Source organism: Gambusia affinis, linkage group LG11, assembly GCF_019740435.1.
Source record: "Gambusia affinis linkage group LG11, SWU_Gaff_1.0, whole genome shotgun sequence".
Classification (NCBI taxonomy): Eukaryota; Metazoa; Chordata; class Actinopteri; order Cyprinodontiformes; family Poeciliidae; genus Gambusia; species Gambusia affinis.
In genome coordinates, this window is record NC_057878.1 from 25,586,421 (window position 1) to 25,610,443 (window position 24,023).

The window sequence follows — 24,023 nt, forward strand, 5'->3', positions numbered from 1 at the left end:
CAATATTCAAGAATTAAAAGAAGCTCCTATATCTTGCTGAAAAGTTACTTATAAGTAAATTTTGCCTTATTTCAAGTGTACTGAGATATTTCCACTAGAATTTAGTTGAAAATACTTTGTAAGATTTTGTGATCTTGCAGAAACTGTTCGGAAACCATACGCCACTTGTTGATTGTGCAGGAGGCTCCACGTCTGCTTTTCAAAGATGTGCGGTTGAATAATTTTGCATATGTTTCCAGCAGTTTCCTAACTGAGTGTAAACGTTGAGGTGGGGGGGCGTGGCCAGCAGCAGCTTATTTGGGTTTAAAGTTGCAATGCGCCCCAAAAAATGTAATTGAAATATTTTGTACAGTCCAGATTTCTCCTATCCCGTTGAAGGAAGCACGACAAGTCACTTTTAATACAGTTGGCATGTTTTTTACTGAATCCAGCATGATCTGAACTGTCAGATGTGATTCTCCTCAGTCAGTTCTTTACATTCACATTTCTGTTTTCATTCACCCGTCCCACTCCCAGCCCTCCCTCTGTTCCCATCAATCCGCCTGTTTCATATCCAACAATTCCCAAAGCTTCTCTAATCTGAGCGCATCAGCCCAACCAATCAGAGCCAGCATTTCCTCCACATGGATCCTCTGATCTCTGCAAGCAATCAGCTGCAGCTCCAACACAAGGACAGAGCAGGACGAGGTGAAGAGGAGTCCCAGTCATGAAATGGGCCCGATGAAGATCAGTTCATTCATGCCCATAAAAGGAAAGCTGAGTCACCTGTGATGTAACGAGCAGTTTGAGTTGAACTCCTCATCCTCCTGTTTCCCGATTCCAAAGTGGGCGGAGCCTCGGCATTGTTTATTCTCTCTACTTCACTCCATCTCTCTTTGCGCTTGTTTCTGCAGGACCGCAGCAGCCAGAGGAAGACCAGGAGGAGGAGGAGGAGAAAGCAGGAGGGTCAGTCTGCAGAGGCAGGAGGCTGGTGAGGAGGAGAAGAAGAAGAAGGAGGAGAATCCCCGAGGACTCCTCAAGCGCAGCGTGGAAACGAGGGAGCGCGGTGAAGAGGAGCTGCGACAGAGGGAGGCGCAGCAGCTGGACTTTCGCTCGCTGCTGGGACGCCGAGCTTTCCCCCCCGACGGTGACACCGACTCCCAGAAGATGGATTTTAAGGCCAACCTCCGGGGCGTCAAAGGCAAGGCGGAGGAGAAGGCGAACTCCCCGCAGCAGGTGGACTTCCGGAGCGTCCTGGGGAAGAAGAGCGCCGCTGGCAGCAACAGCAACAAGCCGGCCGAAACGCCTCCAAAGAACGCTGGAGACTTGCGCTCCGTCCTCGCCAACAAGAAGAAGACGACGCCAGCGGCGACCCCCGAGAAGAACGGAGAGAAGGTGAACAACTGCGTGGATGGAGGGATTCACGACCAGAAGAGCGAGGGAGGAAAAGGAGGTGCAGGAGGAGGGACGGCGCCGGAGTTCGTGGAGATGCTGAAGGATGTGACGGTGCTGGACGGTCAGCGGCTCCGGCTGGAGTGTCGCCTTGCCTCCGCCGCAGCTGCTGATGTCACCGTCACCTGGACGCTGGACGGGAAAATCATCAAACCGTCTAAGTTCATCATCCTCGCCAACGAAGGTCAGAGTTCACACACACACACACACTTTCAGAAATGAAAGCAGAAATCAACGCCGTGACGGAGGGCTTGTTAGTTAGAAGTTTGGTGTGAGCCATGCTGACGGAGGAGGAAGAGGAGCAAGAGCAGCTGCCGATGAAGCTCAAAGGATTCAGACTCTATTAATAGATCGCAGATGTGAAACAAAAGAGCATAGAGTTGCAGGATGTGATGTGAGACCACCAAGTATTGTGACTATTTCAGATGGGAAAGATCACTTTACACACGCAGCATTAACTGTACTCCACAGTCATCATTCCTGCAGGTTGCAGCAGCTCTGTTTACATCCAGACTGACCCCTGACGCACGCCGTAGGTTCAACCTGTAGCTCTGCATCACAAATGACAACATGACTTCAACTTTTTCATGAATAAACTATAAACGTAGAGCTGGTTTATATGATTCCAGCAATGGCACTGTTTTTTTTTCTGGACTAATTTCAATTAAAAAAATATTTTTGTAGTTTAGAAAAGTCAGTGTTGTGCTAGATTATGCTGGAGTCTAGATTATGCTGGAATCTAGATTATGCTGGAATCTAGATTATGCTGCCACTGAAAAACAAAAAACAAAAGTTTTTTTCTCAGAACTTTGATTTTTGATCTCAGATTAGTCAGAATTGAGATTAAAGTCAGAATTCCTACTTTTTTTTATTTGTGACCCTAATCCTCTTCCGTATATTCCAGCTTTGTGCGATTACCATCTTTTATTTTCAAAATCAACTTCTACACTAACGCTCCACGGCGCCACCTAGCTTCTCCTCTTGGTACTGATGTATTTTTAGTCCTCAGTTAGGAAGAAACTTGACAGATTCCTCTGCAGCACTGCCCGTTAGGAAAACATTAGTTTTTGTTCAGCCAGCTGATCAGCAGTGTGTACTCTGTGCTGATACTCAGCTGATCAATAAAACTAATCTAGTTACTTTGTTGCTTTTCTAGCATCTCATTAAAATTACTTTAAACTGAAGGAATTATATGACAGACATTTTGATTTGTTTTGAAACAATGGCTTTTTAAAAGCTTCATATGCAATGACATGCTGAGTGGGAAATGCACTAAGCACAAAATAAAAAAATACTGTTTTGTATCATCTGTCCGGCTGAATCTCTGAATCAGACGATGTTTGAGATCTGCTGCTTCCAGTGTCAGAGAGAAAATTTCTGCTCCTTCAGTTTTTTCTATGAGTGAAGAAACTTTGGAGGATGTGGATGAGAAAGAGAGTCACAAGTTTCTTTTGGTTATATTTACCCAGAATGCCCTGCTCTGTAGTCCACTTCCTTCATTTGGAGCGGTCTCCGGTCCGCTGGTGTTCAGAAATGCATCCAAACCGCACTAGAGCTGAATTCAACCGAACCGAGACCGAGGTTTGTAGGTGAACCACAGTTCACGTTTTCGGTTCATATCAGAGTTCGATTCTGTTTTCACGCCTTCCCAAATGAACCGGACATTCTAGATGAACTGGAGTTTCATTAAAGCAAAGTAAGCGGAGCTGGCGTGACTCAGATCACTTTAGCTTTTTACTGCATGTTTAATGCAGGAACCAGGAAAACTTTGAAAACCTGCCAAAAGCAAATGGACCCAAATCAAAATAAGTTCTCAGATGTCTGAAATCTGGAGTCAAAGATGCTGATCAGATAACTGAAAGAACCTTAAGGAAAGCCGATCCAAGTCGCTGTTACTGCAGATATCAAGCATCACATTTATTTATATGGCTCATTTAAAACATCTGTTGACCAAATTGCATCACAGCTACATCCACAGTCATAAAATAAGTCGTCCCATTGAGCTGGCTTCTGCTAGAACTTCATTGTTTTCAAAGGGAATTGTTCATTTCTACTGTCACCACATGCTTTCTCAGGACTGATTGCCACACAGTAAATGATTGAAATCAACTGGATAAGCTTCCCGAGACAGAAAAAGGTTTTAGCAGTTGACTTAAATGATCAATGGATTATCTCTATCAATAAGTTTGATCAAAATGTGACTAAATGATTAAATTCAATTGCTATAAACTGAGTTGATTTTATATATTTGCACTTAATTTAATTGATTTGTATCAATTTCACAATAAAATCCTCTAATAACCTTCACACAGATATAAACTGAGCAGAATTTCTCACATGAATAGAAACTTTGCCGTCAGCCACAGTAGAGATTTGCAGTTAGATCTGCTTGAACACGTGTGTGTGTGTGTGTGTGTGTGTGTGTGTGTGTGTGTTTACGAACGGCTGGGACTCCCGGTGTTTGTGTGTGTGTTTACGAACGCCTGTGTGTGTGCAGTAATCCTTCAGCATGTTATTTTAGCCTTCAGGACAGCCTCTGTTCCAGCTCTGCACATTGAGGTGGTCCATGTTGAAGGTCAGAGGTCACCGCAGCCTCAAGCATGCAGTGATGTGTTGTTGCTGTTATTTGCAGCAGGGAATTGATATCAGCAGCTCCAGAATGAACAACAGTTCTCATCGTCGACCTCGATTATTGTTAGAAATCTCTTATTTCATCTGTGGCTGAGAACCTTCATGGACTTCATGATTTGCTGAGGTTACTTTGCAGTTATGCATTGATTATTGCATAATCACAACTCTAGGAGTAGAAAGTCTTAATCTGGTACAAATTCTGAAAACAATACTGCATAGAAAAAGATGCTGCTTGACTTTTGCAGATTCCAAAGTGACATAAACACCTGATATTATCAACACATAAATACCGAGTCTGAGATCTCTCACTTCGTCAGTAAATAAAACTGAATCCCTCTAAGTCACATGCCATTCCTCAGCTGCCTTCTGTTGTAACGCATTCTTATTTGCACCTGTTTGACTCTGATTTATTGCTCTTGATTGACGCATATAATTCACCAGCTGTCACAATCAGAACATGAACAGTTACAGTAACATAAATTCATTGGCAATGACTGTACATGCATGTCATGTTGCAGCTTCTCTGCCCTGTTTATTCTGTGATGTTACAACTTCAATTTGGTATTTTTATTCAGTATCTGGATAGCTGTTGCATTCAGATATCTTGAAGATGAGAAGTTATGTCCTAAGAGCGCTCAGTGTGTCTGATCTGCTTGTATTTTAGGCTGCGTTCACACCAGATCTGTTTAGTGCACTTTAATCAAACTCCAGTTCATTTGCCTTGAAAGTCTGATTTGCTTTGGAACATGTAAATCTGTAATCAAACTCTGATGTGGGCCAACACTTCAAAAACACAAAATCTTACCAAGTATTAGTTTCTAGTGCAGATATCTTGGTACACTCTAAATAAAACAAAATTAACTTTTAAGTTGTTTTTCTGAAGATATAGGAGCTTGTTTATGTCAATGATTCCTTAATAATGATGCCTGTTCTGTTGGCAGACTATTTCACTTATAAAACATTATACATTTATAATACTTATAACATTTTTCACGTTATGGGTGAAATAATCTGCCAATGGAACAAGTACTCTTTCATCCATGTTAAAGAATTATTCACTTAAAACAAGCGCCAGTAAGTTGCTGAAAACCTTCATATAAGATGAGTTTGTTGTATTTCCATTAATAAGATATTTGCACTAGAAACTAGACCAAAATTACTTGGTAAGGTTTTGTTTTTGCAGTGAAAAAGGTGAACTCTGGATCTCCAAGTGGATCGGAAACCATTCCAAAAGCAGGAAGAAAACTACAGCACAAGGCATTCTGGGTAAATGCAATCAAAACAAATACAAGAGTCTAACACTAGTGGGAGAAATGACTCACGGTCTTTTAGCACAGACAATAGAGAAATCCTGCAATGACTAAAATTTGATGCTACTCCATTTTTGTTTTCATTTTGTGAAGAAGAAAGTTGAACTCGGTGTCTTCTTGAAACGTTTTTACGTCGTTTCCTTCAGTGGTTCTTGGTCCAGGGGGGGACAGGTCGCTCAAAGGGTTTGACTCAGTGGAAAGTGAAGCACAGCAGCTCAAAATTTAAGAAATGTAACTTTGGTCCCCAATCGAATCGAGACAATCGGACTATCAGGGGTAAAAAAAGCACGCTAAAGCACTAAGAGACTTTCAACAACATGTCTGCATGTTCACAGAGGAATGATGCGAGTTTTAGACCACCCCGTTTTGGTTCTGCAACTCCAGCTGCATGATCTGGAGTCTCAGATGGCTCATGATCTCAGCAGATCATCTCATATGATATGAAAGGACACATAGTAATTACTGGAGTGTTTGTGGTTGTGTGATCATGGTGAAATCTGATATAAAAAGTGACTTATCTCTCTGCCATCCTCAGTTGTGTAACCTGCCGAGTTTCCCATTTGTCTTTTGTCTCCAAACAGTTCCTGTAATTTCTTTGTAAATTGGACACAAATGATTTAATAGATTGTGTTTAGTGATCCGATTAGGTTTCCTGCTGTAATAGTGAGACTGTGTCCACATGGACATCCCGCAGCATTACTAACTCTCAGATGCTCTGTGGTGAAACATCAAAGCATTCATTTGTTTTGCATCATAAAATGTTTGAGGTTTGAATTTTCCTGCTGATTTAGTGGTTTGTTTCTGTTGGGACTCAGTAGGAGAAAAGTAAATATGATTTCCACACATAACGAGACATTTTTCCTGTTTTAAGTGGAAAAGTGTAACTAATATGTTTTTGCATTTATATTCAATTGTTATTGACCTAAAACACGTTTATTTACTTTGCTGAAACATGACTTTTAAGTTCTTTTGTCTTAATTTAAGTGTACTAAAATATTTTCACCAGAAACTAGATAAAAATACTTGGTAAGATTTTGTGTTTTGTTTTTTTGATTATGACTTTCTGGATTTACTTTATTTACAAACTGACCCAAAAGCAGATATTTAGGTTTTCTTCAATATGAGAACTAATTGGATTTCCTTCCACAAGATAAAAAGTATCTGGAGTGTGAAGAAATAATTGTTAAATTTATTATTAATTTAACTTAAAGATTTATAGCCAGTTGCTCTTTCATAACAATCTGTCCCCTTTATTTTCCACAGTCTGAAAATGAATAAATAGTGACATTGATTTATTAAAGCAAATCCTTTCATGATCTAGAATCCAATCCTGTTGAGGATTTATCCCTTTACTGTTGGCAAAAGTCTAAAAATATGTCTGTGTGACTTTTATTTTTAAATGCATGAACATGACGGCAGGCTGATGCCGTCATGAACACAAAATTCTTGTTTTTCCTCAAAACAAGTAAATTGTAAATCTGGAATATAAATTAAACCGTATAAGGATAAATATCTGCTCAATGCTGAGTTTATGTTTAAGAGTTTTTATTGGTCAAAGGAAAAACTCTGAAAGATCTCCAGAAAATCTGGAAGACTGTTGACCAAGGTCACTGCAATCTGGTCAAAATCCAGCTGGTTAGTTAATCCTCAGTGTTCTGGGTTGTAACTGTTTTCTGTCGTGTTTTCCAGGCGGCCTCTGCTCTCTGACCATCGACAAAGCTTTGCCGGAGGACGAAGGCCAGTACAAATGCAGAGCTGAGAACTCGGCCGGCAGAGCGGAGTGCTCCTGTATGGTTCTAGTCGACGGTAAGAACCTCGTCGTCTCACACAGTTTTAGTTAAAAGTGAGACCCGAGACTTAAAATAGGTAAACTCTGGTTTTAGTGGTTTAAAGGGAATTGTTCAGACACAAAAAAATCCCCTTAGGCTATGTTCACACAGCAGGTAAATGATCCAAATTCACTTTTTCACTACAGTTTGAACGGCCCGATTCTAATCTTTTAACCCCAAAAAATCCAATCTGTGACCATCCACATGTGGATGGATTTGTAGCCAGTTGTTTTCAAAGCTTCAGAACGGTGATGTCTACATTTTATCTGGCTTTTATGTCATGGATGCGAGACATGAGTCAACATTTTGCACCAGAAAAAGCCATACGGTTTAAATTAGGATGCAAAGAAAATTGTAATTATTCACTTTTAGAAAGCAGTCTGTTGGTGAAGCGCATCACATCACAATCCCACCACTTTTGGTTCCGACTACATACCCAAACAGACTCTCTACACAAGTTGAGACGCTGATCCTATTAGTTGTGTTTTCTTTTTCTTAGCATCCTTCGTGTTCTTACGATCTTGTGTTTTTACTCTCGGCTTTTGTTGCTGAATAAACTTTAAAATTGACCCATAAGCTGCGATATCCATTATTACTTCCATAAAAAGAGTTTTGCTGTGTGACTTCAACATTCTTCTTCTGCACATGCCGGTCGCTTTGTGGTCGTAAATTGTTCACACAGAAGTTTGTTTACGGTCATGTTTAATTAGCAGCATGCAAGAAAAGATCTTATTTCAGCAGAAAATTGGAATTATGCACCCAGACCTGCTGTGTGAACGCAGCCTTAGAGCGGTTCTCATCCCTCCATTAAGGTCAAAGTTGCTCTGAATGAGTTGGATTTCTATACCTGGTTTTCTTTTTATTCAGCTTAACAAACTCTGATGGCAGAAAATCATTGGTCTCATTTAGTTTTCTTTCCTGTAGGAATCATTTTATGTTTCTTCGCAACCCATAGGCTGAGCAGAGAACATGTGAGGAAGTAAACATAAAGATTTAGTGAAAGGTCTTTAAGAAGTTGTGTTTTCCAGCATCCACTTAAAATGGAAACCAAGATTAATCTGCGATAATGAGCATTTTTTAAGAAATGAGTATAAACATCTGAGTCTGCAGTGTGTAAGGAGCTGCAGGCTTGGAGAGAGATCAGTTCAGGGACCTCAGGTCTCCTCCCTGCTCCTCCTGATTCCTCTGGAGTCTCCGTCTGTTTCCAGCTTCCTGTAATTAGAACAAAAGAACACAAACAAACAGCATTTATCTCAAACGGTTACTGGGAAGAAGGAAACTGCTGACTGGAAATCAGCAGTTTGGTTTGCTGGAGAAGAAGTAAAGAAAAAACCAGCTGGATGCTCTTCTCTGATTTTTCTTTTCTTCTGTGAAGATGTAACAGAATCATCAACAGAATCATCAGAATGATATTTACCAGTTGACAAATCGGCTCAGGACGGATCGTATTCTGTTAAAATGGAATAAACACAATTTTGCAGTTGCAGGGTTTCCATTAAATAAGAAATATAATCAAAACCACACATGTTGCAGTAATTAATGCAACTAAAGATAAAAGCATTGATGAGTTTCTCTAGATCTTGCTGTGACTTTGGTCCTTGAATCCAGGACACGTCCTTCAAGTGATAGAAGGCCGACTTTCTAACCGTCTTTGTGTGGCTCTTAAGGTTAAGGTCTGAGTCCATCCACTCTGCTTCAGTTGATTTGAATCTTTTGGTTTTGCTCCATCAGAATCGACTCTCACTTCTTATAGTAACTGTTGATTTTAGGCTCTGCAGCTGTTATTGCCTCATTCTGAGAGATTTCCAACCAAAACTCCTAGAATGTAAACTGTGACCCTGAGTGAAGCTGTTTGTCCTGTGTTTAAAGTCTCCTCTGTGCGTGTGCGTGTGTGTGTGTGTGTGTCCTCCTCCAGATCCACCAGAAAACTCTCCGACAGACAAGAAGTCTAAGAAGGCAGCTCCGACCTCAGAGAGTGAGTTTCCAAAATATGCAGCCGCACCAGCCTCTTTCCTTTTGTCCCAATAAGGAGCTACAGACTGGGATTACTGGTTCCCACACACACACGCATGCACGCACAAAGACACACACAAACACAGCGGGAGGTTTCTATTTTAAAGCGACTCTGTGTATCGTTGGAAACATCAGTTCGTAAATCACTGTCGGGTTACTGTTCGGAGCTCCACTGCTGTAAACGGTGGACGTCCTCTGATTATTGGAACATCTCCTGATCTTTACACTGCAAAAAACACCAAACCTGACAAAGTATTTCAGTCCAGTTTCTAGGAGAAACATCTGGGCGTCCTTGAAATAACACAAAACTAACTTACAGGTAATGTTTCAGTGATGTATAGAAGCAAAACAAAAAGTACTAGTTCCAGTTATAACAAGACTTTTTTCTCATAAGTAAAATAATCTGGCAGTGAAACCAGAACTTTTTATCGATGTGAAGAACTTCTTGACTTAAACAAATTCTTATATCTCACTAAAAATTACTTGTGTTAGTTAGTTTTTCCTTATCACAAGTGTATTAAGATATTTTTACTAGAAACTCGATAAAAATATTAATACTAGTTAGATTTTCTGTTTTTGCAGTGTAGGTGAAGAATCAGAGGCTTTAAAGATAAAGAAGAAATATTAGTATTGTTTTTTTTCTCCTCAAAGCGTCTGCAGTCAACATTTCTCTAACATTATGTCACAACATATGTGACATGCTAATTTATTAAAGCTAATTTAATAGCAAGCTAAGAACATCTAGCCTGTAGCTAGCTCATAATTAGCAAGAATTGGTTAAAAATAATAATAAATTCTGTAAGAAATATTAAAATTTGATTTAAAAAATGTCACCCCAAACATTGACCACTGCAGGTAGTGTCAGATTTAGAGTTTTTTGACTAAAATTAATACATAAAATGAGATTTCGCCTCATGACAATTCAAAACAATCCAGTTCTAGTTTCATCCTCGGATTGTCCAAATTATTGCCTGTTCAAAATATACGTTATAGTTTCTCGCTGCATGACAGCCATTTTGCAGACACAATGCATTTGGTCTGAACTTAAAGCTTCATATGGCCACTGATAATACAAAATAACTTGCATTTGGAAAATTGTCAAATATTTCAAAGTTATTTGGAGAATAATCTCGTTTGTCTCGCCAGTGTGATCATTTTGATGTCTAGATCAAAGTTTCAGGTAAAGAGCCAAAATACTTGCAGCATTTTGGGTATTATTGTTCTGTACATTGTCAGAGGAACAACATTTAAATATATTTTTAAATATACAATTTTAACAGTGTGCAGCACTAGCAGAGTCAGAATCCCATTTGTCAACAACTTCTGTTTTAATTATCTGAAGAGATTTAGTTAAGTGATTTTTTTTGTGTGCTTAAAATTAGATTATTTGTTTTACTTTGAAAAATAAGTTCTAGACTTGAAATTTGCTTTGCAATTATTGATATTTTAGCTTCTATCACACATTTACTCATAATAAGTGGTATTTTCTTAATATCAAGTTTTAATTTCTTGACGAAACACTTAAGATAAGGGAAATGTTCTAACATAAAAGCCTCTCTGTGAGAAAAAAGATCTTTTCAGAACAGAAAAAAGAATAATTCCCCTTAATCTAAGATATTTAATCTTAGGTTTTTGCAGAGTTGTTGGTTCACTGATGTTTTAAGAAAACAAATGTGACTCAGTGAGAAGTGAACATGTGTCCATGATGAAAATCTTTCTGTTTTAAACTAATAGCTCCAATTTGTCCTGTTTTAAAGGTGCATGGAGTCAGTTTCTCCATCAAACAGCATCAGTTAAACATGTGTTGCACAAGCGTTTTATGACTGCAGACGACATTTTCTGTTTTCTGCCTGCAGCCTCAGTGGAAAAATCTGCTCTTATCTTTATGATCTGACTCTAAATCCTTCTGCTTGATGTGCATCTGAGCACGTGTGCATTCCTCAGTGTCCGATTCGCCGCTGCAGCTGGAACAAATTACCAGATGATAAAACGCGACATCGTTCTCTTTTGTTCCACAGAGCAGCAACCGATACTTAAAACCTCACTCTGTGGTGTTGTTGCATTAAATCCTGAGTCAGTTAGCAGAGTTTTTCTCATCAAAGCGACGTCCAGAAATCAACACTCTGCAGGATCTGATCCGATGATACGGTCCGTTTGGAAAACACAGAGAGAGAAAAACTGAAACCAGAGCAGATAATTAAAACATTAAAGTCAGAAGAACAGAGAATTTAAAGCTGGGATGTATTAGAGCAAAGCTGAGAAAATAAAAATAATACAATTACAAGAATAAAGTAGAAATAATACAGGAATAAAGTCTAAATAATAATAAAGAATAAAATAATATTTTCATATTATTACAACTATTCTCAATGTTTAAACTTTATTCTTTTAGTACTATGACTATTCTCAAAATATTGTAATTTTATTCTCGTATTATTTCGACTTTATTCTCGTAATATTATGACTTTCTTCTCATATAATTACATCTTTCTGCTCATTATGTCAACTTTATTTTTGTGTAACTTTATGAATGTATTACTAAAACCTTCTTCTCTTAATTTTGTTTTTCTTCACTTGGCCCTAATACTCTGTTGTAGAAATGAGACGTGTATAAAGTTCTGTAAAATTTTATTTGTTTGCAAGTTTTTCTAAAATAGTTGATGACATCATGGATCAGTCGCTGCCAGCACATTTCAATTTGTTTATATCACTCCTGCTCTATTTGATTCATTTTAAATTGGCCTAATTCCCCATATAACTGATGTTGTTTACAGATTTTCCAGCTTTAGATGGTGGGAGTCAGTATTGGTCTGAAATACAGGCCTGGTGTTCCCATCTGAGGAATCCCTGATTTGGTCTCAGCAGGTCAGCGGATGGAACCGTCATTATGTAAACTAAAGGCGACGCACCTGCTGTTATTTCAGCTGGGCTCTGATGTGGAGAGAAACATTAGAAATGACAGATTGTATAAAACTGCAGCTTTGTCACCAGGAATCTCTTCCTACCTGCAGCACAATCCTGCAAAGTAGGAACAAAAATTTTTAAGTTTTGTCATTTGCAACATGAGCTTTAATTGAAGGAGATGAACTTTATTATATTATTATTTATTATATTAGAAATCTACACAAGACCTCCATAAATGTAAAAAATCAGCCCCTTAAACATTTTTTGTTGTTGTTTTTTTTTTCATGTTTAAGATAATCAAACTATTTTAATTTCATAAAATACAACCTGCAGTTTTTGGATGAGGAATTCATTTATTAGCAAAAACAAAACAACTTCCATGTGAGTTTTCTTCTGCTTTAAAAATATCCCAAGCACTTAAAAAAATAACATCCAGCCAATAAGCAAATCTTTTTTGGTGTCTGGAAAATGAGTCATTTCAAAAACCTCAAGGATGTAACATCACTGCGCTGTTACCTAGCAACTCCAGAAACCTAGCCTGTTACCTGGCAACCCAATCTGAGCTCCAGCACATTTTGTCAGATGGTTTTACCGCTGTGTTCACTGTACAATGGCTACTGGAGTTTTGTTGATGACGTACCATCCAGAAACCACTTGTTGCATTGTTGGTGGTTGTGCAGGAGGCTCTACTAATGCTTTCCGAAGATGCACTGTTGTATAATTGCACATCTGTTTGCAGCCATTTGCACTTGTGAGTGTCAACGTTGAGTTTGGGGGCGTGGCCAGGAGCAGGTTATTTGGATATAAAGAGACAGAGGCCATCTCAAAATACACAGAACTGAGCAAAACCTCATTATCGAAGAATGGTTTTGTGCAAAGAAATGTTAATGAACATGTTTTCTATTTATACTAATCTGTCCAGAGAAGCATAAAAGGCCACTCTTCACCACCTGCATTTATTCTTAGTTTTCAAATTGAATCTGGATCCTGAAATTGTTGCATCAGTTCCATAAGTGTTTTGTTTCTCGCTGCAGTGACTGATTGCGTCACATTCTTGTGTGCCTTCAGAGCTGAACTCTTCTTCTGCAAGTCCTTTTATGGCTGTGATATGGCTGTTTACAACACCCTGCCGAAATTGTTTTCTCTCAGTAAATACAAACATAACAGTTTGAACAATTTAGAGACATTAAACCATCACTATTTATAAATCGTTATTATTGCTGCAACTGCAAGAACATCTGGGGAAAAAAACAGTTTGATTTATGTGAAAGTTCATTTATGAGCTGAATGGAGGATAAGTGAAATATTTTCAGAGTATTTTTATCCTGCACACCTCCCTGAAGGTCTGAGCTTGTCGGATCTGCGGAGACTCTCATTCCTCTGCAGAGTTTTCTCCTCAGAGGAAAGATGTCGGTGTTGGGGCTGGAGGGGGATGAAGATGGAGGCTGGGAGCTCCTCTCCCTCGTTTCCATTTAAGGCCTGCTCTCTCTGCCTCACTCGCATGTCGTTTTACTTCACAGCACAGATGAAAAGCCTGAAAGTGAAGCAGCTTTCCTTTTAAGAAGCTCATCTTCTTGAACCTGCTGGTTCCATGTTTGGGTCTAAACACTTAGCAGATTGGAAATAAGTGATTACTCAGGCAGAAACTTACATTTCCTGTTGTTTTTAAACAAGTGCATCTCTGCAGCTTGAGCGTCACACAGCAGAAAGTTATTGACAGTTTGGCTCATTCAGCTGGTTTTGTTACTATTTCACTGCAAAAACACAAAATCTCATCAAGTATTTTTATCCAGTTTCTAGTGAAACATCTCAGTACACTTGAAATAAGACAAACCTAACTTAAGAGCAACTTTTCAGCTAGGTATAAGAGCTACAGAAGGAATTATTGCTTTAAGACAATGATTACTTAATATTGATGAAAAACATCTACTTCAGATTATTTCACATATATCAAGATATTTTTAACTAGTACTCTTTGTTGATTGCATGACTCGTGATACGAAAAAAGTGTTTCCTTTGCAGTTTTATTAAAAAACATCAATTTTGATGCAGCCAAAACACCACCTCAGTCCAACACAAAAAAGTGTTTTTAAAAAAATAATAATAATTATGTTTCCATTAAACAAACTGATATTGAAAATGTTATAAAGTTAATGGAAATGCAGCTTTCTCTTATAGCTGGAGTGTTTGCTGTTCTACTTTTGTTGATTTCTATTCATTTATTTTTTCTTCTTTTAGTTCAGGTGTGTCAAACTCATTTTCATTTTGTTCCACATCAATATCATGAATGTCGTCAAAGGGTCGGTTGTAGCAGAAAGTATTGATCATGTATTGATCTTATTAATCTTTTTCTATACATTAATATTGTATCTCACACGAAGAATGTTTTTGTGTGAACCTTTCTGCCTGTTGTGGCTGCTAGACTTGATTTTTCCCTCTGCAGAGCAATTAGCCTTGTTTCTATTCTATTAAAATATTTATAAATAGTTGTATTTCCATTGAATCAGTTATTCCCATATTGAACATCTTCTCACATTAATTTGGCAGAATACAGCTAAAATGATTTTGATTTGATAAATATTTAAGTCCACAGCTGTTAGTTAGAAGGTTTTGTTTAAGTGAGGGCCACAGAAAAAGTTATGGCGAGCCGGGTTTGGCCCCCGGGCCTCGGGTTTGACACATTCATTTTATTTGTTTGGCACTTAGTCAACTTTGGATCCAATTAACTTGATGAAAAGTTCTTCTGGGCTTCAGTCTCACTTTAAATCACTCTGCCCTTTAAAAGACTAAAAACAATGCATCACTTATTTAAGCAGCTTCAGGTGTTCAGTAAAGAAAACTAAGATTATTAATAAGAAAAAAGGCTGAAATGTGTTTTGGCGATGTTGAACTGAAGTCCAGATATCTGACTGATTTTTTTAAAGGATCAACCGGGTTTTTAATTGCTGTAGCTGAGAAGAAATGTTTGATTCTCTGTGTTCTGGTTCTGTTTGTTCTGCAAAGTAGATCATATTTTTCTGATCTGAGATATTTACAACCTTATTTATAGATAAAAGCTCTGAATTGTTCTGTAGAAAAAGATAATTAGAAAATCTCTTGTTAGTAATCCTGCATGCAGCAGGGGGCGCTGTGCTCACATTTACATCAGTTTGGCTCATTACAGACGGGAGATAATAATGTGTAATATTTTGTTTTTATCTGAGTAGAAATTCCCTCATTAGTGATAACTGCTTTATTTATATTAGATATAACAGTGAAATAATCTGCATTTGGAACTAGAATGTTTTATCAATATTCAAGAATTATTGACTCTAAACATGCTGTTAAATTTTTGTGAAAAGTTACTCATAAGTTAGTTTTGTCAATTTTTAAGTGTATTACGATGTTTCCACTAGAAATTAGACCAAAAATACTTTGTAGGAGTTGGTGTTTTGCAGTGCGTATCAATCTGGGACTCGTCTGTTTTTTCTTCAAGTTTATTTTCTCAGATTAAAAACTTTTAGAGAAATAAATCCTCCTGCTTCTGAAGTACTTTAAGGGTTTTTTTATGCTGCTTGGATTTAAACACTGAGATATCAACACCACCATCTGGGCCAGAAGGAATTACAGTTTTCTCTGATTTATTCTCCTCCCTGTTTCATCCTTTCTTCCTTCAGGCAGTAAATAAACTTTTGTTAACCATATTAAGGCGTTTCTGTCACATGTCGGGTTTTATTAACAGTGAAATGCCAGCAGGGTTTGTAAGAGTTGAGTTAGTGAGTGTGTGTGAAGTGGAAAAAGTTTTGTGCTTCTGTTTTAAAACCAGATGTTCTCCTGATTGTGGAGTTTATGGGAACCTAAAGTGACGGCGGTCTTCTCTGAAACGATAAATCAGAAACAACAGGCAGACTTTCACCTCCAGCATCATAAGATGATGGCCTCTTATTCATCTGGAGAATAAATAACAAACTCCATGAGCTACTTCCTGCTCAGGAGGAACTATTAATAGGTTGTCCTTATATGGTCGTCAGAGACGCTTCTTGTTCTGCTGCTTTTCTCTGATGGAGTCGGACTTTCTGTTCCAAGACCGTCACTCCTGCACACATGAGGAAACTCTCACACGAAGACCAAATCAAACTTTAATTTATGGTACAAGTTGTAAAACATTTGATGGAAAACGTGAATAAAGTCTCAGAGTGAAACAGATCTGAGTTGTTAAAATGAAGGAGCAGATTTTGGATGTTTACAGGATTAACTGTGATGGATGTAACTTTGTCTTCTACTCCTTCATTTTTATCTTTATGAATCTATTTATTAGCTTTTTGAACTGAAGCTAAATTGATTTTGTATTTTCTACACAAGCAGGTTACTCCATAATCTTCCCGTAACGGCATAATTTAACTAATAAAGACTAGCAAGCTCACTCTAAAAACTAATTAAAACTAACTGAATTAACCAATAAAAAGTCACAACAATAGCTGACTGACGGCTCTGTTTGTTTCCTTCAGGTGAAGCCAGAATAAAGAAGCCAACTCCAAAGACTCCTCCCAAACAAGGTGAAACACACCAACTGATGACCAGAAACATACATGGATCTGAACTGAATGTTTTCTGCTAGTTTTTTTTTTTTATTATTTGGGGTTTTTTGTGCAGCTTTGCCTCCTCAAATCCTCCAGTTTCCAGAAGATATGAAAATCCTGTCAGGAGAAAAGGTGGAGATCCTCTGCAAATACTCTGGAGCTCCACCCATCAACTGCACCTGGCTGAAGTTCAGGAAACCAGTGAGTATCTCATTCACACACACTGGCTCAGCCTGAAACCTTCTGACTGGGAGTGTTTGGTGTATTTGTGTGGGTCAGATCCAGGAGGGATCCTCGGACGTCTCCATCGAGAGCACAGACAGCAGCAGTAAGCTGACCATCAGCAGCGGGCAGCAGGAGCACTGCGGCTGCTACACCGTGGAGCTGAGGAACAGCTACGGCCTCCGACAGGCCGCACTCAACCTCACCATCGTTGGTAAAGAAATACGTCTGCTGAGCAGCTGAAACCAGCTAATTACAAAACACTCGCTGAACTCCAGCATGTTTGGTCAGCTGGTTTTACTGCAGTATGCGCTCTACAATGGCTGCTGATAAAGACTAGTGTTTTGTTGTTGACTTACCATCCAGAAACCATTTGCTGCATTGTTGTTGGCTGTGCAGGAAGCTCCACTTATGCATTTCAAAGATGCACGGTTGTACAATTGCCCATCTGTTTGCAGTTGTTTTCATGTGTGAGTGGAAACGTTGAGTTGGAGGCTGTGGACAAGAGCAGCTTAATTGGATTTAAAGTAATAAGAGGCTCTAAAACAGTTAAAAATCTCATTAGCTAAGAATGATTTTGTGAAAAAGTGTGATGAATAGCTTTAAAGGTTATTTTTAAAACAAGCTTCTCTATCCTGTTGGAAAGTCATGTGTATGTTAGTTTTGTTTCAAGTGCACTAAGTTATTTACACTAGAGACTAAACAAAAAAAATACTTGCTAAGGTTTTGTACTTTTTGCAGTGATAATATTCATAATCGTAAATCCTCCTCAGACAAACCCGACCCCCCAGCAAAGGTCCCTGCGACCTCTGACATCCGGCGCTCCAGCCTGACCCTGTCGTGGTACGGGCCGACCTACGACGGCGGCAGCGCCGTGCAGACCTACCACCTGGAGATCTGGGACTCCGTGGACCAGCAGTGGAAGCAGCTGGTGTCCTGCAACAGCACCTCCTACAACATCCAGGTGGGCTCTCATCTCCTAACCCGACACAGGAGCCGTTCAGGTCAGAGGTTAAACAGAGTGTCTGTGCTTCCAGAACCTTCTTCCAGAACGACAGTACAAGTTTCGAATTCGAGCTCAGAACATTTACGGCATCGGAGAGCCGAGCGCCGAGTCTGAAGCCGTAACTATGGGACTAGTGGACGACGGTGAGAAACTAAAACTAAACTTTCTGTAGATGTTCTGACAGAAATCCATGTAACAAGGTTTCTGATTGATGAAGGTCCAGTTTCTGTTTATCGCCGTAAACGAGTAATGTACAAGTAACTTTTCAGCAGGATATAGGAGCTTGTTTTAAGTCAATAATTCCTTATTTTTGATGAAAAATTTCTAGTTCCACAGGCAGATTTTTTCTCTTGTAACTTGGGGAAAATGTTTTGTCACAAATGAAATGATCTGCTGGTGCTGCTAGTATTTTTATTATCAATGTTTTAGCTTGTCCTCAAACAAGCTCCTATATTATGCTGAAAAGTTACTTTTAAGTTAGTTTTCTCTTATTTCAAGTGAACTAAAACATTTGCACTAGAAAGGTTTTGTGTTTTTGCAGTGTGGCATAATAATGCAAAAACATATTTTTAGAAATTAATCAACTTTAATTTCTCATTACATATAACATTTTAACTGGACGACATTTTAAATCTCCAAAATAAGTAAAGAAAACAGAAACAACAAATAAAATGAACTATTAACTGAACTTAAGGAAATAAATTCAGGCCAAAGCACCAGATTGAAGACTTTTCTTATCCAGTATTTGGTAGAAAGAGAGAAAAAAACAGAAAAACAATATTCAGATGGAAATTGTTGAGCTCATTTTAATTTATCTTGTAATTAATTGATTAATTGATTTACTCAATTCTAATCAGAATCCATCTGCTACTAAACCAGAACCTTATCTGACTAACTGGGCTGTAGCAGGTCAGCTGAATTACGGAGGCTGAACTAAAACGACTAACTGGACTAACACGGCTGCTGCTGTAATTCCTCTAACAGATAACCAGGATGATGCTGAGGCAGAGGAGGAGGATGAAGGTATGAGCCTCCGTCTGCACATAAACAAACTAACCGCAATGTTCATCAGCCATGAGAACCACAACAACCTGCTTCCTGTTTGTGTTTAGACTTGGAAAAAGAGCCAGAGTACCGAGACGTGACTATCAAAACCGATGTGAAGGTGAAGGAGCTTTACGACGTGGAGGAGCGGCTGGGAACGTAAGGCTCCGCCCACCGTCGCCTAGCAACCACCACTGAGTGAGCGCAGCGTAAAGTGTGTCGTTTCTGTCTCAGGGGGAAGTTCGGTCAGGTCTTCAAGCTGGTGGAGAAATCCACGAAGAAGGTTTGGGCCGGGAAGTTTATCAAGGTGTATTCGGCCAAAGACAAGGAGAACGTCCGACAGGAAATCAGCATCATGAACTCCCTGCATCACCCCAAACTGGTCCAGTGTGTCGACGCCTTCGAGGGCAAATCCGACATCGTCATGGTGCTGGAGATGTAGGTGCTCCCTCTGCAGGGTTTTGCTTTGCTTCTACCTCATGGACCAGGGGGACATTTGAGACATTTTTATCTTTAATCTGGGCAAAATTCCTCCAGACAAATTAAAATATCACATCATAAAATCTTGGCTACAATGTGTTCAATATCCAGCACCCAGATCAGCTTTCACTGCAAAAACATGAAATCTTACCAAGTATTTTTGGTCCAGTTTCTTGTGTACACTTAAAACAAGACCAAACTAACTTATAATTAACTTTTCTGCAAGAATTAGAAGCTTGTTTTAAGTCAATGATTCTCAAGTATAGATTTAAAAATGACTAGTTCCACAAGTGGATCATTTCACTCATAAGAAAACATTCTTCTCACAAGTGAACAAATCTGCCAGTGGAGAAAAACATTTTTAATCAAAATAAGGAATTATTGACTTTAAACAAGCTCTCATATCTTGTTGAAAAGTTAATGTTGTCATTTCAAGTGGGTTAGATTACTTGAAGTAGAAATTAGATTTAAAAAAATACTAGATTTTGTGTTTTTGCAGTGTTTTGTATTTTCTTGTGATGCACCCAGATCACCTTTTGATTTTTTTTTTTTTATAAAAGTGACCTAAATCTTGTTTTTATTGCTCAGAATTGATAAAAAGAAACTTGCATTACTTTCAGTCAAACCCCTTAAAAGTTTCCAAAGTGGATTTCTTTTCTTTTAATGAGGCAAATCTGCAAAATCAATTCTTACATTTTGTATCTGCAATCATTTACAGATACCTTTCCATAAAAAAATAAAACTACTTTACTGGTTTGATTAAAGTTTTACAGCTGGTTTATTATTGAAAGAATCACAGCATTTTGTTTTTCATTTTATCTCTTATGTCAACCTGCAGCAGAATATCACAGATCAGATCTCTGAGCTGTTTTTTATCTAAGCACAAAATGTTTTTTCAGTGGGAAACACTGGAAAACAATTTCCTCTTCTGCTATGGGAGGAATTCAGGAGCAAACATTTCTTGTCTGCTAATTTTAGAGCCAAAGTTCGACCTCATCTCATCCTGAAACATATTTCTTTTTTAGTCATTCCTGCTTTCCAGCTGAACTTTCAGCTGATTTTGATTCAGAAGAAATTCTCATGTCAAACAGGAACGAGTCAACATCTAGTTTTCAATTTAACTCTGATAAATAAACATTAGAACGGAAGCAACAAATAAGTGCTGACACGATGAAATCTGGGAATACAAACAGGAAGAGACGTGTTTATAGTCGGATTATCTGACTGCAGCATTTCAGTCTGCAGCTTCACTGGAAACAGCAGCAGACGTCACAATGAAGGAACAAACAAACAAACAAGTTTCACCAGAGAATCAAACTTAGTTTTTTATTCTGAGAAAATCCTCCACAAGGTCATGGGGGTCATTGGTGAAAAATTAATAATGCTGAAAATTTATTTATCAGAACCGATGAAATAATGTCTTGTTACACTGGCAGATTATTTCACTCACAATTATTTCTTTTTCATCGGTAATAAGTAATTACACTTTAATTTTTGTGCTGGTCGATTATAAAGACTCAGATATAGGAACCATTTATGGTGCGAAGTAACTAAATGAATCAGTTTGAGTTGTTCTCTGTGTCTGCAGGATCTCTGGCGGCGAACTGTTTGAGCGGATCATCGACGAGGACTTTGAGCTGACGGAGAGGGAGGTGATTAAATACATGCTGCAGATCATCGACGGCGTCAACTTCATCCACAAACAGGGGATCGTCCACCTCGACCTCAAACCGGAAAACATCATGTGTGTCAACAAAACCGGCAGCAAGATCAAACTCATCGACTTCGGCCTCGCCCGCCGGCTCGGTAACCAGACTCAGACTAATATAACCAGCTGCGTTTCCATTAGAAATGTATGCAAAGATTTGGCGATGTGCTGCTAATGTTGAAAAAACACAATTTCGCAGTTTCCATTAAATAAGAAACGCAATTGCAGTCAGACATAAATAAGTTTGTGGTGCAATAAGTCATTAAAAACATGCAGCGCTATCGTCCTCCATCTACTTCCTGTTGTCATCTTTTCTGCCAGTTGTTGGTCATGTGACTCAAATGATGCAAAAGAATTTTGTCATTGCAGTTTTGTGCAGAATACTTAATACTTATACAGCTGAAAATCCACCTCATCCTAGGACTAAAACATTTTATCAAAAAACTTTTTTTTCCAGAATTAGCAGGTTTCCATTGAGCAAAATTATGTTTGCAATTACAAACGTTTTGGTTGTTCTTTATGATGTTCTGTCCCAGTGGTACAGCGCCACCATTTGGCCCAGCACACCTACTACACCATTTTTTCTTAATTGTTTACAAAAATATACCACGCTTGTTTCCAGGAAGACTTGAGAATTGATTTGAAGTTGAATAAAATGACTTGTGAACATCTCTGATGGAAACAGCTACTGACACGAACCGTTAACAACAACTTCTGTCAGTATTTCTTCCTGTTCCTTTTTCTGATAGCGATTATTTAACTTTTGTTTTTGTCCCCCTACAGCAAACGCTGGAATTTTGAAGGTTTTGTTTGGGACTCCAGAGTTTGTGGCTCCTGAAGTGATAAATTATGAAGCCATCAGTTACCCCACAGACATGTGGAGTATAGGAGTCATCTGTTACATCCTGTGAGGAAACAACACTCTGTTAGCTCCGACTCAGCTAGCTAAACGTTAGCTAAGATTTTCTTTCTGTTCATTTCCTCAGGTTGAGCGGTCTCTCTCCCTTCATGGGCGACAACGACAACGAGACTCTGGCCAATGTTACCTCGGCAACCTGGGACTTTGAGGACGAGGCCTTTGACGAAATCTCTGAAAACGCCAAAGACTTCATCACCAACCTGCTGAAAAAAGACATGAAGTAACCCTGATGTTTTTACAGCATAAAAGTTAAATATCTGCAATCACTCTGAGTGTTTACAGTGTAACATTCGTCTCCTCAGGGCTCGGCTGTCCTGCCCTCAGTGTTTTGAACACCCCTGGCTGAAACAGGACACCAACACCATGAAGACCACCAAGCTGTCCAAGGAGAGGATGAAGAAGTACATCCTGAGGAGGAAGTGGCAGGTAAACACCAACATGAGGATCAATCATATTTAACAGCAAAACACTCCACAGCAGGACCGGAAAACTTAGTTTCACTTTGGGCCATTTTTATCAAGATCATGAATGTTTTCAAGGGCTGATTGTACCAGAATCAATTGGTAAAACTCATTAGCAAACTGTTAAAATATCAATAACTGGCTGCCTCTGTATTCATTAAGCACTAATATTCAATGTCTTTTCACATTGATCAGTCCCTCCAGGATTTCACAATTGTTTTGTGATTTCTTGCAATCAAAATTACAGTTTTGTTGTGATTATGTAAAAATATTTCTTACAAATTTAGCAATATTTACACTTATGTATGACAATAGCTCTGAGTTTTTTACTCGTATCAATCTGACTATAACCTGACATCAAGTAAGGCTGATGCAGAATTGTAGTAGAAGTAAGAAATACTGCCACCTGCAGGTATGTGTTAGCATCACTCCAACTGGATGTTCTTGACCATTTTTGCAGAAAATTTGCCGTAAGCTCAAAATGACGCATTAGCTCGAAAATATGCAGGGATTTATTCATTTTGTGTGAAGTTCCAGAATTGCAAAATGGCTAAAAACTGGAGGGACTGATTGATGCAATTTGGAAGTGTACAGATAAAAACTGATTTGATTTGATTTGATTTGATAAAATAATATTTGAGTCACAACTGTTACCTTGAAGGTTCTTTTTTTGTGTCCCATATAAAAAGCTACGGCAGGCCGGGCTTTAAGTTTAATATGTTCCCTACAGAAATCGTCATCCATCCTGTTTGAACATGAATGTTTCTTTTTCTCTGGCAGAAAACGGGTCACGCTGTTCGAGCGATTAGCAGACTGTCCTCCATGGCCATGATGGCTGGAGTTAGTGCAAAGAAAGGCTCACCCACTGAAGGTACCAAACCCAGTCGAGTCATTTTTCAGCATTCAATCCTAATTACCGAACACTGAGACTCATATTCAGCTGACCATCTAATGTCAGATGGTAAAAAGTATCTAAGGAATGCACAAGGTGAAGAGAGAAGAAACAACTAGTTTTTAACAGGAACAAACTTTCAGCAGAACCGGGCTCACTACGGACAACACTCTTCAAAACAGTTACAAACACCAAGACCCAAAAACACAAAAAATGACCTCATAGTTACAAAACAGCTGAAATACGCCCCCTCTAAACTTATGGGTTTTGTTTACTAAATACAGTAAACACACTACAAAAACAACATTTTACCAAGTATTTTTGTATTTTGGTTTCTGGTGCAAATATCTTAGTTTTGTCTTATTTAACTTAAAAGTAACTTTTAAAGCAAGATTTAAGAGCTTATTTTATGTAAATGATTCCTTATATTATTATTTTTTAAAGTATTAATTCTAATAGCTGTTATTTTTACCTTATAAAAAGACATTTTCCCATTTTACTAGTAAAAATATCTGCCAATAGAATAAGTGTGTCTATAATGACTATTAAGGAATCTTTTACTTAAAATGAGTTTCTATCTCTTTACTTGTAAATTAGTCTTTTTTGTTTGTTTG

At 38.5% G+C, this 24,023-nt stretch overlaps 1 protein-coding gene across 2 annotated transcripts in view; it reads left to right on the forward strand.

Moving 5' to 3' along the window:
• The window catches only part of mylka (myosin, light chain kinase a), a 55,993-nt gene that overhangs the window by 27,700 nt on the left and 4,270 nt on the right, over positions 1-24,023 (forward strand). Inside the window, exons 19-34 of one of the 2 annotated variants that reach the window (XM_044131644.1) lie at positions 894-1,615; positions 7,062-7,178; positions 9,117-9,176; positions 16,606-16,653; positions 16,751-16,878; positions 16,957-17,113; positions 17,673-17,863; positions 17,937-18,048; positions 18,890-18,928; positions 19,018-19,108; positions 19,184-19,387; positions 21,018-21,235; positions 21,921-22,044; positions 22,124-22,276; positions 22,359-22,482; positions 23,298-23,388. In XM_044131644.1, the coding sequence (XP_043987579.1) occupies positions 894-1,615; positions 7,062-7,178; positions 9,117-9,176; positions 16,606-16,653; positions 16,751-16,878; positions 16,957-17,113; positions 17,673-17,863; positions 17,937-18,048; positions 18,890-18,928; positions 19,018-19,108; positions 19,184-19,387; positions 21,018-21,235; positions 21,921-22,044; positions 22,124-22,276; positions 22,359-22,482; positions 23,298-23,388 (2,579 nt within the window). The remainder of the gene's footprint in view (positions 1-893; positions 1,616-7,061; positions 7,179-9,116; positions 9,177-16,605; positions 16,654-16,750; positions 16,879-16,956; positions 17,114-17,672; positions 17,864-17,936; positions 18,049-18,889; positions 18,929-19,017; positions 19,109-19,183; positions 19,388-21,017; positions 21,236-21,920; positions 22,045-22,123; positions 22,277-22,358; positions 22,483-23,297; positions 23,389-24,023) is intronic. The other variant, XM_044131643.1, reaches the window with a different exon arrangement.